Source organism: Hypanus sabinus, chromosome 10 (assembly GCF_030144855.1).
Source record: "Hypanus sabinus isolate sHypSab1 chromosome 10, sHypSab1.hap1, whole genome shotgun sequence".
NCBI classification, from domain to species: domain Eukaryota; kingdom Metazoa; phylum Chordata; class Chondrichthyes; order Myliobatiformes; family Dasyatidae; genus Hypanus; species Hypanus sabinus.
In genome coordinates, this window is record NC_082715.1 from 145,655,894 (window position 1) to 145,670,139 (window position 14,246).

Here is a 14,246-nt window from a genome sequence, read left to right on the forward strand (position 1 = left end):
TCTCCATATTTTGACAGAAACCCTTTTCAAAGTTATTTTATCATCGGTGACATCATATTCCAAACCAGTATTATTCTTATGTGACATCTATATACTGTATACATTTTCATCTGGGGCACTGGACCATATGATGTCCTCTGCAAAGGCAGAAGTGGTCAATTACCTTGCTCAACCACTGACCTGGCCAGCTGGGGTCAGGCACAGTGGCGCAGGTTGTAGAACTGCTGCTACACAACATCAGAGAGCTGAATTTGATCCTGAGCTCAGGTGCTGCCTGTGTGGAATTTGCACCATCTCCCTACGACTACTCCGATTCCATTTGGAGAGTCTGGTTTCCTCCCACATCCCAAAGACATATATACCATCAATTTAACTGGCCACTGCAAGTAGCCTCAGGTGAATGGTAGAATTTAGGAGGAGCTGATGAGAATCTGGAGAGAAATGGGATTCATGTAGGATTGATCTAAATGGATGGCTCATAGTACAGAACTTCATGGCTTGAAGGGCTTGTTTCTGTGCTCTATGGCTCAACAGAGACTAGACAAGCTGATGTTTCTGCTATACACAATAGTTTAGTTGATACTGTTTATATAAAAAAAATCCTGAGGAAACAATACAATTATACCTTAAATTAAAAAGACAATTCCCAATAAAGTTAGCTGCAACTGTTGTACATATTCATACTGTAGTCCCACAACAATAATCTGATACTTAGTTTCTCCTACACACAAGAGAAATTGGCTATATGTACAAGGTTATAATGAACATCAGTTTATCCCACAATCCCACGGTAAAGCTCACGCCATTGATCTGCAACATGTAGGACAACCTTGCAATGCATTACTTGGTAATTTTCTAGTATTAACACATTTACAGTGGTGCTAGAACATTTGTGAACCCTGTAGATTTTTCTCTATTTCTGCATAAATATGGCCTAAAATGTGATCAGATCTTCACCTAAGTTCTAGAACTAGATAAAGAGAACCAAGTTAAATAAATAACACAAAAACATTATACTTGTTCACTTCTTTAAAGAGAAAAATTATCCAATAAGACATGTATTTGTTGAAAAAAGTGTGTGAACCTTTGCTTATATACTTTACTTTATTGTCACCAAACAATTGATATTAGAGCGTACAATCATCACAGTGGTCTTTGTTTCCCTTAAGTACAAATTGAAGTAAATATAATAAAAATTTAAATTATAAATCATAATTTTAAAAATAGAAAAGGGAAAGTAAGGTAGTGCAAGTCAGGTCCAGATATTTGGAAGGTACGGCCGAGATCTTCATGCTCCTGAACCTTCTCCCGGAGGAAAGTGGGACAAAAAGTGTGTTGGCTGGGTGGGTCTTGTCCTTGATTATCCTAGCAGCACTGCTCCGACAGCATGTGGTGTAAAGTGAGTCCAAGGATGGAAGATTGGATTGTGTGATGTGCTGGGCTGTGTTCACAATTTTCTGCAGCTTCTTCCGGTCTTGGACAGGACAACTTCCATACCAAGATGTGATGGACCCTAGAAGAATGCTTTCTTCGGTGCACCTATAAAAATTAGTGAGGGTTTTAGGGGACAGGCCAAAATTTCTTTAGCTTTCTCAGGAAGGCGCTGGTGGGCCTTCTTGGCAGTGGACTCTGCTTGGTTAGACCAAGTCAGGTCACTTGTGATATTCACCCCGAGGAACTTAAAGCTTTTGACCTGTTCCACCGATGTAGAGGGGTTGTGCGGTCCACTACTCCTTCTGAAGTCAACAACCAATTCCTTCGTCTTGCTGACATTGAGGGATAGGTTTTTGTTGCTTTCAGTAACTGGTGTGACCCCCTTGTACAGCAATATCTTCAACTAAATATTTCCAGTTTCCAGTATGCACATCAGCTTGGAGGAATGTTAGGCCATTCCTCCTTAACAAAACTGCTTCATCTCTGGGATATTTCTTGGGCTTCCTTGCACAAACTGCTCGCTTCAGGTCGTTCTACAACATTTCTATAACTTTAAGGTCAGGTCTTTGACTTGGCCATTCCAAAACACAAATTTTCTTCTTTTTAAACAATTCTGTTGTTGATTTACACTTTTCTTTCAGATCATTGTCTTGTTGCATTATCCAACTTCTATTAAGCAACAGGTGAAGGACTGATACCCTGACATTCTCCTGTAAAATGTCTTGACACAATTTTGAATTCATTGTTCCCTCAACCATTGCAAGCTATCCAGGCCCTGAGGAAGCAAAACAATCCCAAACCATGCTGCTCCTTCCACCATGCTTCACAGTTGGGATGAGGTTTTGGTGTTCGTGTGCAGTGCCTTTTTTTCTCCAAACATAGCAATGTGCATTTTTGCCAAAAAGCTCAACTTTTGTCTCATCTGTCCACAGGACACGGTCCCAGAAGCGTTATGCAACATCCAGGTAGTTGTTTTTTTTTTAAACAAATCTGAGACACGCAGCAATTTTTTTTTTGCTTGGAGAGCAGTGGTTTCCTCCATGGTGTTCTTCCACGAACACCATTCTTGTTCAGTATTTTCTTATAGTGGACACATGAACCCAGACTTTAGCAAGTGCTAGAGATTTCTGCAGGTCTTTTGCTGTTACTTGTAGCCCCCTGGGTCGCCTCAGGCTCGCTCAGCTCGTTCTCGTCTAGGGGGAGCAGCACTTGGCCCCGTCAAACTGGGTAATCAGCTTGTGTGGATGCTGTGTGATGTCCCCGCCTCACCAAAGAACAGATAGGACACCATATGCGATTAAATGATTACAGTTTATAATGATTACTATAGCAAGTAATTAATAATGATACAGTATACATGAAGGAAAAGAAAATAAAGAAAAGGCTCCAAACTTATCAAAGTCCAAACTACTTCGTGCACAACCATTGGAGCTCAATTACTGAAGTCTTCTGGCCATCATTCAGCTTGAATGGTACCCTCCGAACTCCTCGACTCGCAGCTCAGGACCACCCGAAGTGGTCAACCAAGCACATCTATATTTGTCTCCTCTCTTCGGGGTACCTCCTGGCCTTGGACCCCCGCTTGGGGTCCGTTCCTCGCCCAGTTCACAGTATCGCGTCCTCTCTCTCTCACCCCCTCGCGCCGATCTCCCCAAAAGCCCGCCAACAATAACTTATAGACTCAGAAGAAAGAACAACATTAATCCCAATTGGTTTGCAAAGGAATACAATTCTCGTTATCAGTAAATTTTAACCCAAACAAGCATCCAGCACTCTCTCGCAAAAAAGAAGCATTCCTACTTTTAACAAAACAAAGCCATTTTGATTAACATATGCAGTAACAAAGAAAAAGAAGAAACTCCCCCCTTTATACTCCCTTGGTTCTTTTTCACCTCCTTCAGCAGTGCATGTTGTGCTCTTGGGGTGACCTCTGCAGGATGCATTCTCCTGGGGAGAATAGCAACAATACTGAATATCCTCCATTTGTAGACGATTTCCCTTACTGTGGACTGAGGTCTTTAGAAATGCTTTTGTAGCCTTTTTCAGCTTCATGCATCTGTACAATTTTTCATCTAAGGTCCTCTGAAAGCTGTTTTGATCAAAGCATGATGCACATAAACAGCTATCTCTTGAGATGTGCAGACTCTGTCAGTAACCTGACTTTGTGTATATCTTTTTTATAGGGCAGGGCACCTCTACAACCCACAGCTCCAATCTCATCTCATCTCATTGATTGGAACATCTGGCTCCAAAAAGCTTTTGTAGAGTGCATTACCTTGGAGGTTCACATACTTTTCCAAGCAAATACACGTAATAATTGATCATTTGTCTCAATAAATAAATGTAGTATAATGTTTTGTGTGTTATTTATTTAATTGGATTTTCTTTATCTAGTTTTAGGACATACATGAAGATCTGATCACATTTTAGGTAATACTTATGCAGAAATACAGAAAATTCTGCAAGGTTCACAAACTTCCCAGCATCACTGTATAGTTCCATCCATTTTGTGGATGCATTTGTGACTTCACAAACCATAGCTCCGATTGGTGAAACTATTAAAATTAATTAGAACAGTACAGCACTGGAACTGCCCTTCAGCCCACAATTAAATTAGCTATCAAATTCTTATCTAACTATTTCTGCCTACAAAATGTCCCATTTCTTGTGCATTCATGTGCCTGTCTAAGCGGCTCTTGGAAATCTCTATCATATTTGCCTCCACCACCACCCCAAGCAGCACATTTCCGGCACACATCACTGTGGAAAAGCATACCTTCCTACACACCTCCTGTGAACACCCTCTCTCACCTTAAATGCATGCCCTCTGGTATCAGACAATTCAATCCTAGGAAACAGATACTGGCAGTCCATCTCTGCCTCTCAATCTTATAAACCTCATTGCCTCTCATAATATTATAAACCTTTATCAGATCTCCTCAGCCTCTGCCATTCAAGAAAAAACAACACAAACTCATCCAGCGCTCCTTACAGCACATGATGCCTCACCCAGGCAGCATCCTAGTGAACCTCTCCAACAGCCTCTCCAAAGCCTCAACATTCCTCTTTTGATGTGGTAACCAGAAATGAAAGCAAAACTCACAATGCAGCTTAACTAGTTTTATAAATCTGCAACATATCATTCTGACTCTTGAACACAATTCCTAACTAATGAAGGCAAGCATGCCATATTGCTCAACTAATGAAGGCAAACATGTCATCGTGTCAGCCCATAAGAGGCCACTTTCAGGAAGCTATGGACTTGCATAACAGATCCCTCTGCACATCAACACTGTTAAAGGCCTTGCCAACAAAAGAATATTGAAAAGAAAGTCCTATAGAGTAGAAAAACATTGCTATAAACATTTAACATACTGGAGTACTGTGCTGAATCCTAAGCACCACAATTTAGGATAAAGAGGGGAGTAATTTAGCAGAAGGGTATGAGGTTTGGGTATGCTCAAGAATTGCAATTGCTCTTTGCAGAGCAGAACAGCTTCAGTAAAATTAGATGCATGTTCAAAATCTGGAAAGACTTTGATGGATGAAATAAAGAGAAATTTTATCCACTGGCAGTTCTGAAACCACAGGACACAATTATCACAAAAGTGGCCAAAGAACCAGAGGCATCAAGAATAAAATCTGAGTTATGATGTTCTAGAATGTACTGCCTAAATGGGAGAGAAAAGCAGATTCAACAACAACATTCAAGAAGTGAATTGAACAAATGCCAAGTGAAGAAGTGGTTTTGCGACTAACAGTGGAATCAATGAATCAGTTATCTTTTTGAATAATGCTATATAATTCTACAATTCATTCCATCAATGCTTTATCTGTTCTCTTTATCTCTAGCCTATACACCACTTAACAGCTGCATGAATGAAGGAAGGAGGGAGTCTCCTTCCCTCCTCAGAAGAAACATAAATAGTAGGTGCAGGAGTAGGCCATCTAGCCCACTGAGGCTGCTCTGCCATTCAATAAAATCATGGCTGAGGAAATCTGTCTGTGCCTCAATCTATTTAATGAGGTAGTCTCTACTGATTCCCTGGGCAGAAAATTCTACAGATTCACTACTCTCTAGGAAAAGCAGTTTCTCTTTATGTTTGTCCTAAATCTGTTCCCCGAATCTTAAGACTATATCCCTTTGCTCTAGCCTAGTAGATATAACTTTTTTGCCTCGATATTACCTACACTTCTCATATTTTTATGTTTCAATAGGATTCCCATTACTGCTGGCTTATCTCCTCCTTGCCCCAGCCCTCAAACCTCCATCTCTCTCCCAATGAGAGTAAACCTTAAGCTTCTCATGCAAGGGCAGGGGTTATGGGAGATAACAGTGATGATGGCAAAATTGAAAGAGTCAACTGCAACAGAGAAGAGGGAACAGCTTACAGAGAAGGCCACCTACTTACACAGATGGTAAGTTGGATTGACATTAAATTGTTGGTAAAACAGCTTGAAGAATAGAACTAGCTCTCATTTATAAGATTATCATGAAGAATGCCTAAGACCAGGTATTGGCTTGACTTTAAATAAGAGTTCAGGTGGTTATTTAAGTTTAGTTTGCTGGCCAATGACACTGATGTGGCAGCTCAATTATTTGTTGATATTTTAGTATTAAGTTCATGAGCTCCTCAGAGGTAAATAAAGAGAAGGGAGTGCAGACACATTTAAGGATATACAATCAATCCATCTGCTAGAAGAACTCGGCAAGACAACTAAGGCTACTCGACCCACTGAGCTCTTCTAATAGATTGTTTATTGCTCCAGACTCCTTCAGTCTCGTCCATCTACATATAAAGATGCAGCTGGTAGTAGAGGGGGAAAAAGTCAGGGTTTTCTTTGCATTAGGATGTTTCTGGAGCAGCAAAGAGATCTGCAGAGGACAATAAGGTGATGCTTAGAAATGCTTATGCCAGGTTTGGCAATAAAAGAAATGGGATACTGATACAATCTTAACTGTACATATCATCTATAATTCAGGAATTCACTCTCTCTCGAGCTTTACAAAATCCAAAACTAAGGGGACAAAATGAGGTCAATACAACAAGCAAAATAATACTAATGGTCCTGTTGGAAATTAAATAAAGGGTTACTTTCAGCATTTGGCAGTTTTTAAACATGGCAGAAAGACATACGCAGTTTCAGCAAAGGACAAGAAGCATTGAAGAAGTTCATGCAAAGGTTTGGAATTGATGCAAAGAACTCTACGCTGGAAACCTTTAAAAGGATGAGCTATATTATGATTTGATCACATGCATGAAAAATAGAACATACACAGAACAGAAACTCAGACTATCACCTATCTTTTTCAACATATTTCCTTATTTAACAAGCAAAAGGAGAAATTTGGCTCAAAATGAGTAACCTGATGCATGCAAGTCAGTAACATGAAAGATGTAAGAAAACAAGTGGGAGAGAGTTCCCTGAAAAAGATTTGGCATAGAGACCAAAGTGATGAATGCAAGTAGTCAGGAAAACCTCACAAAACAAGCCTTTAACTGAACTAAATGGATTATAGAACATTACTCAGACAACAAAAAGTAAGAAAACAGCAATAATGGAAAAACATTTAATAATATGATGAATAACATGACACAAATGAACTGCACCTCTTAAAAGACCTTAGAGCCACTCAACACACAAAATGGTAGAGGAGCTCAGCAGGCCTGGCAGCATCTATGAAAGAGAGTATACAGTCAACTTTTCAGGCCGAGACCCTTCATCAGAACTGGGGGAAAAAAGAAGTATGAAAGCAGGGGGAGGGGAAGAAGAACCACAAGGTGATAGAAGGTAAGGGGTGAAGTAAAGAGCTGATAAGTTGGTAGGTGAAAGAGATACAGGGCTGGAGAAGGGGAAATCTGATAGGAGAGGACAAAAGGCCATAGAAGAAAGAAAAGGGGGAGAAGCACCAAAGGGAGTGAGGTGATAGAAAGATAAGGAGACACAGTGAGAGAGAAATGAGAATAGGGAACAAGGAATGGTGAAGGGGATAGAGGGGGCATTACCAGAAGTTGAAGAAATCAGTGTTCATGCCATCAGGTTGAAGCCTAACCATACAGAATATAACGTGTTGCTCCTCCAACCTGAATGTGGCCTCATCGCGACAGCAGAGGCCATGGACTGACATGTCGGAATGGGTATGGGAAATGAAATTAAAATGGGTGACAACTGGGAGATCCCACTCCTTCTGGCGGACAGAGCATAGTTGCTTGGCGAAGTGGTCTCCCAATCTGCTTCGGGTCTCACCAATATACAGAAGGCCACACTGGGAGCACCAGATACAGCAGATGACCCCAACAGACTCACAGGTGAAATAATACCTTTTGCCTCCATTGCACAATTTCACCTTTTCTCTCAATTCCTAATGCCTTTTATTGAAATATATATATGCTTTGCATGCCAATTTACAAACCCTTCCTACAGTAAAATAGGAAGCGTCAAGACAGAATATGTGTCTACAAAGTTGCCAGTACATACACTTTAAAAGAGAGAGACAGAGATGCTGTGGTAAGAGAATCCTTGAGCATACAGTTCACCAAAATAAAGACATGATCTAGAAGAGGCCAAACCAGAGAAACAGACCAAGTCCCTTCAGTTCAAGACTGAACTGACCATGAGCACCCTTCTATAGTACCCATATTCTTATCAATTTCCACTACACTACCTTTCCAGTGGCTTTGGGATCACCTAGTGAAGGAAGGCATTGAAATAAAACCAGAGAAAAAGAATTTTAATAAAGACAAAGGTCTCACTTTAAGTAAGAACTGGAATGTAACTGTAAACAAGGTGGGGCAGTGGAAACCTAATTGGTTAGTCCTCGTCTAATCAGGAGAGATAGATGACAGGGGGGTGGGGCATATATACCACCGGGCTAGACATGCCTAGGCATCATCCTTGATAAAGATGGCAGAGTTTGTCATCAAAACATCAATTAAAATCAATACCTATACCTGGTAGGAAGCCCAAGAAGAGTTTATTCGAATAGAACAGTCATTTCTGGAGGTCTGCTTCAAACAGGCAGCAACAATATGGAGCAGAGGGATAGCTGAGATGGGAAGTTTGGTGAAAATACAGTGTCTCTGATCCAGCTCTAAACTTAACAGGGAGATATCACATTGACCAAGACAACATTGGACAGAAGATCTGGACTACACAAAGGCAGCAGCAGGGTTGAAGGTGAAAAACTTCTACTCTGACAAATTCCAAAACTTCAGTGATATAGTTGATCTTTTCTAAGCAAGGACAATATGTACGTTATAAATTCCAATCAAACCTAACAAAACATGTAAAGAGTGAGCAGAGAACTCACTCAAGTTCCATGTAATTGCACAATTACAATCAGAACTCGAGTTCAGGATTTTCCTGGGTTAAGTTTGATTAGATTTCTGAACATTTTTGAGTGCAACATATTGGGTTTATAACAATTAATTAAATAGGGTTGCCTAAATTTCATAATTAGGTGGATACAAGAATCAGAGAATTCAGCAGCCACTGAAGTGAAATTTATTGCCTAAATATCGAATCATTACATTATGCTGTATCTTTCTCTCTCCATTATCCAACTGCATTAAAATAATTTATTTAAGAGGAACAAAAAGATACTTTTTGCATCATAAACATTCACTTTGGAACATGTGGGTGTTGTTACAATGAACAAGACAACAGATCACTCACAGACATCTTACCAAAGTCTGTCCATGGGTAACCAGGATCCGCGATGGTTCCACAGTAATGGTTCAATGCAGCAAGCCTTCTGTTCTAGCAGTATCTTACATTCAATTAAGTATGCAAGTTTGGCTGCCATACAAGTTTAAGGAAGCTCTGTTACCTGTACTGGTTTTGCACAGTATCATATGCCAGTTTGGTGCTTCACCACATTCTAGGATACTTACACCAGCATTGTGCGTAGCTTAAGAAAATCATTATGTTCTGGATTCTCCACTTCAACCACACCCCATGGGTACAAGCGACCTCTGATCTTTTTGCCTTTCACCTCAATCAGTTGGTTGGACCCAATCACAGCAAAGGGAACACTAGCCTAGGAGCAAAAAGAAATTTGGATCTGAATGACAGAAGAACAAGAATAGATTTACTGCTAAGATTTGTTCCTGCATCTTAATTCTACAATCCCTTTTATTGTTGATAGATTTTGCTGGACAATCTTAGTTTTAATCAGTTATAACTGTGGACTATGACTACCATTAGTGCAATGAACTGCCTTGTAACAAAACATTACCTCTGGTTCTCTATTCCTTAATTGGGAAATACTACTACTTTTCTATTCTATCAATTCCTTTGACCATCTTATATATTTCTTTTAGTATATAAAATAGCAAAAAATGTTTGAGAACCCTTTGTAATTACCTGGTTTTCTACAGTAATTACTCATTAAATGTGGTCTGATCTTTATCTAAATCACAATAATACACAAACATAATCTGCCTGTACAAACCATTGTTCTTCTTGTATCTTTATTAAACACATTGTTCAATCATTCACAATCCAGGAGAAAGTATGTGAACCTTTATATTTAATAACTGGTAAAACCCCCCTTAGATAGATACATTATTGATCCCAAAGGAAATTACAGTGTCACAGTAGCATTACATATGCAGATATACAAATATTAGAAGAAAGAATAAAAAATAAGTTACCTCAGTCTAACAGGAGGGAGTCATCACTTCCCCAGCTATAGGTTGACTCATTATAGAGCTTAATAGCCAAGGATAAGAATGACCTTATATAGCAATCTTTGGAGCAGCGCAGTTGTCTTAGTCTATTATTAAAAGTGCTCCTCTGTTCATCCAAGGTGGCACGCAGAGGGTGAGAAACATTGTCCGGAACTGCCAGGACTTTTCATAGGGGCCTTTGTTCTATTACAGTCTCCAGTATGTCCAGTTTGACACCAATATCAAAGCCAGCCTTTCTAATCAGCAATAACCTCCACGAAACATTTCCTGTAGCTGCTGATGAGACACGCACAACAGTGAGGAGGAATTTTAGACCATTCTTCCACATAAAACTGTTTTCAGTTCAATGTTTGTGAGATACCTTGTATGAACAGCCCTCTTCAGGTCATGCCACAGCATCTCAATTGGGTTAAAGTCTGGACTCTGACTTGGTAATTCCAAAACACAAATTTTGCTCTTCATAAACCATTCTGTTGTTGATTTACTCTTGTGTTTCAGATCATTGGCTTATGCATCATTCAACTTCTAATAAGCTTCAGGTGACAGACATTTCATCAGGACAAAGGGTCTCAGCCCGAAACGTCGACAGTGCTTCTCCCTATAGATGCTGCCTGGCCTGCTGTGTTCCACCAGCATTTTGTGTGTGTTGTTTGAATTTCCAGCATCTGCAGATTTCCTCGTGTATGCTGCTTCTACCATGCTTCTCAGATGGGATGAAGTTTTGGTGTTGGTGTGCAGTGCCCTTTTTCCTCCAAACATAGCGGTGTGTATTTCTACCAAAAATGTCAACTTTTATCCCATTTGTCCACAGAACACTGCCCCAGAAGTTTTTTGGAGCATCCAGGTGGTCTTTTGCAAACTTGAGACATGCAGAAGCAATATTTTTTTAGAAAACAGTGGTTTCCTCTGAGGGGTCCTTCCACAAACACCACTCTTGTTCTTATAGTGGACACATGAACAGTGACTTTCACAAGTTCTAAAGATTTCTGCAGGTCTTGTACTGTTACCCTTGGGTTCTTTTCCACCTCCTTCAGTGTTGCACATTGTACTCTTGGTGTGATCTTTGCATAACACCCACTCCAAGGGAGAATTGCAACAGTACTGAATATCCTCCATTTGCAGACAATTTCTTTTTGTGGACTGATAAATATACGGGTCTTTAGAAATGCTTTTGTAGCCTTTTCCAGCTTCATGCATCTCTACAATACTTCTACTTAGGTCATCTGAAAGTTGTTTTGATCAAGGCATGGCGCACATAAACAAATATTTCTTGAGAGGAGCAGGCTGTGTCAGTAACCTGACTTTGTGTCTCTTTTATATAGGGCAGGGCTCCTCTACCTCCCAAACCTCCAATCTCATCTCATTGATTGGAACACCTGACTCCAAATAGCTTTTGTGGAAGGCATTACCCCAAAGTTCACATACTTTTTGAACATAGACTATGACTGTTTAAATGGTGTACTCCTATTGATGAGAAGTAGTACAAAAGTTTGTGTGCTATTCATCTAGGCATATTGCTTTTTGTTTATTATTGTGACATAGATAAAGATCAGACCACATTTTATGGATAATTAATGCAGAAAACTGGGTAACTGCAAAAGGTTCACGAACCTTTTCTTGCAGCTGCACCTATTTAATGCAAACTTTCCATACAACTTAATCACATTAACCTGATCATTTGAGTACCACAGGCAAATTTTAACTCTCTAGAAATAGCAGCCCAAACTGAACACAGGGCACAAATTGGCTTGTGCCGAGCTTTAAGCATCTGTAACATAACTCTCAAATTTCAGAGATAATTGTTCCCACCGACTTAACTCTGAGTTAGTTAAATCTAATTTCTCTCTAGAATCATTTACACACATGGAATCTGCTTGTCTCATCTTCAGCCTGCACAAAAATTAGCTTCTCAATTTTATCACATTCTTCATATCTAGTTGGCCCATTCTTCCCACTTCATTATCTGTATTTCATGACCACTCTACTAGAACCCACTCATTTTAGCGAAATTTTACCAAGTTGCAACCCATTAATGCCTCCTCACCTTTAGAATCATGGTTTGCTCCTTGAACTCCTCATCCTCATCAGAGTCAGCATCTGGCAGTTGGTAAATTCTGATACCATGCTCAGTGATCTCTTCCAGTATCTAAAGCAAAAGCCACAATAATTAGGAATCCTATAGCGCAGAACATTAGATTACAAATAATGTTGGATTTTATGTTTTTTGGTTAAAGACAGAAGAATGCAATTGAATTGTAGAATTATTTGTTATCAAGCTGGAAAAGGCAAGCAAGGTAGCAAAATAACATAAATATACAATAGAATGAACTACTTGGTCCAATTTTTTAAAAAGGGGTTTACAATCAGACTTTATTTCCAGTTTATTGCTTATATATTATTATTTCTTTCTTTTTGTACTTCCTGTTTGTTTTCTTTTGCACACCGGTTGAACGCCCAAGATGGTGCGGTGTTTCATTAATTCTATTATGGATTTATTGAGTAAAATGATTTTCAGGGTTGCATATGGTCGCATATACATACTTTTAAAACAGAGCCACTACCATCTTGTCAACTCTCTTCACTGCCTTGAGAAAATAACTTCCTTCATTTAGGCACCAAATCAAAGTCTCTGATAGCATATCAAACCTACTTCTATCACTTTCTCAAATATGGTGGTCAAAGTCAAAATGAAATTTATTATCATGAGCACAAGTCCATGTATATAAAGGTGCAATGAGAAGTATATAGCAGCATCACAGGTACACAAGTGATTTTAACCTGATAAAGGGTTGATTAAATAGCTACTAAGTTAATAGAAAAGAGACTATTTTGGTGGCATTCACTTCCAATTTAACAGAGGTGGCATGAGAAGTGGGTGACCAATTCCAAAGTCCAGACATCACTTTAACAAAATTCCTTATTCCAATATCTGGCCGATATTGTTCTGCCCTTGGGAAACTTATCACGTAAAAGGAACCAAAAGAAAGGCTGAAATTATAAATGCTTTGATGCTTGTGCAGTGAAAGCAAAACATTGTCTTCATAGGCAACAAGCCTACCTCTGTATTCCCTCCAATGTGAAAATTCATTTCCCATACTTACCCAACGTACCTCGGCCTCTCTCAATCATACTTCCCCATTCTTCCCACACTTGACATCCGCCCAAGCCTCTCCTTCCCAAATCTCTGCTAGATGCACCTGCTCTCAGCTGAACTATGAAAGAAATACTGCAAATTTTTATTCCAATCAGAAACCCATCTTATCAACTGATTTTTTTTCTTGGTATGTTTGCCAACTAATAAAGGCAGCCTAAAATTTAAAAAGTTGGAGCTGGGTGGGGGTGGGGGTGTTGTGATCCGAGAAAATGGCTTGCATCATAACTTTCCATAACATAATAGGTGTGTTACGTGTGCATATGTCAAGAAATAGAAGGTGTACAAAATAGATGAGCTATCTATATAAACTTAAACTTAGTGATGGCAAGTTTTTGGGAAGTGATTTGTGAATTCTATAAAAGCAATTTTCCATTTAGTAATTTTAGTCAAAATACCACCAAGTTGGTCCATTGAAGTCGTGGCTTACACCTGGTTGCTTCTTTTTTAAGGTTTGTAGGATGGTTTGGGGGACAGCACAAGGAGTTAGAGGCCAGGTTAGAGTTTAGGGGCAAGGATGAGGGCAAGTTAGAGGTCGGGGTAGTAAGTGACAAGTACGGGCAAGAGTTCAAGTACAGGTCGAATTGCTCCATCATTAAACGTCAACGTTCCCAAAGGTCACAAGGGCAATCACTGAGAAGACCTGCGATCCTGGAGATCGCATCGGCAAACGCTAGGGAGACCAGTGATCCTGGAGGTCTGTATAGTCGGAGCGTCCTGGATGTGGGTGGGAGTGACAGAGGTCCATGGGAATCCAGAAGTCGAAGCCCTAAGGACAAACTCCATCAATCCATTAAAATCCATCCCCATTGGTGAAAATTATTCCCAATCACCCACTCACCTTTAATCAGTGAATACAAATTTTAATCAAAAAAATTGTGTGCTTCGTGCAGACATGCACAATGTTTCCCCTTCAGTAATACAGGAAAGACAATGAGGTGAAAACTATTAGGTGTATACAACAGTAA

The 14,246-nt window shown here is 39.7% G+C and overlaps 1 protein-coding gene across 2 annotated transcripts in view; it reads right to left on the minus strand.

Moving 5' to 3' along the window:
- zgc:63587 (uncharacterized protein LOC393431 homolog) overlaps positions 1–14,246 on the minus strand; it is a 170,383-nt gene that overhangs the window by 65,498 nt on the left and 90,639 nt on the right. For both annotated transcript variants that reach the window (XM_059983185.1, XM_059983186.1), the window contains exons 9-10: positions 12,172–12,273; positions 9,330–9,475 (exon numbers count right to left, since the gene is read on the minus strand). In XM_059983185.1, coding sequence (XP_059839168.1) covers positions 9,330–9,475; positions 12,172–12,273 — 248 coding nt within the window. The remainder of the gene's footprint in view (positions 1–9,329; positions 9,476–12,171; positions 12,274–14,246) is intronic.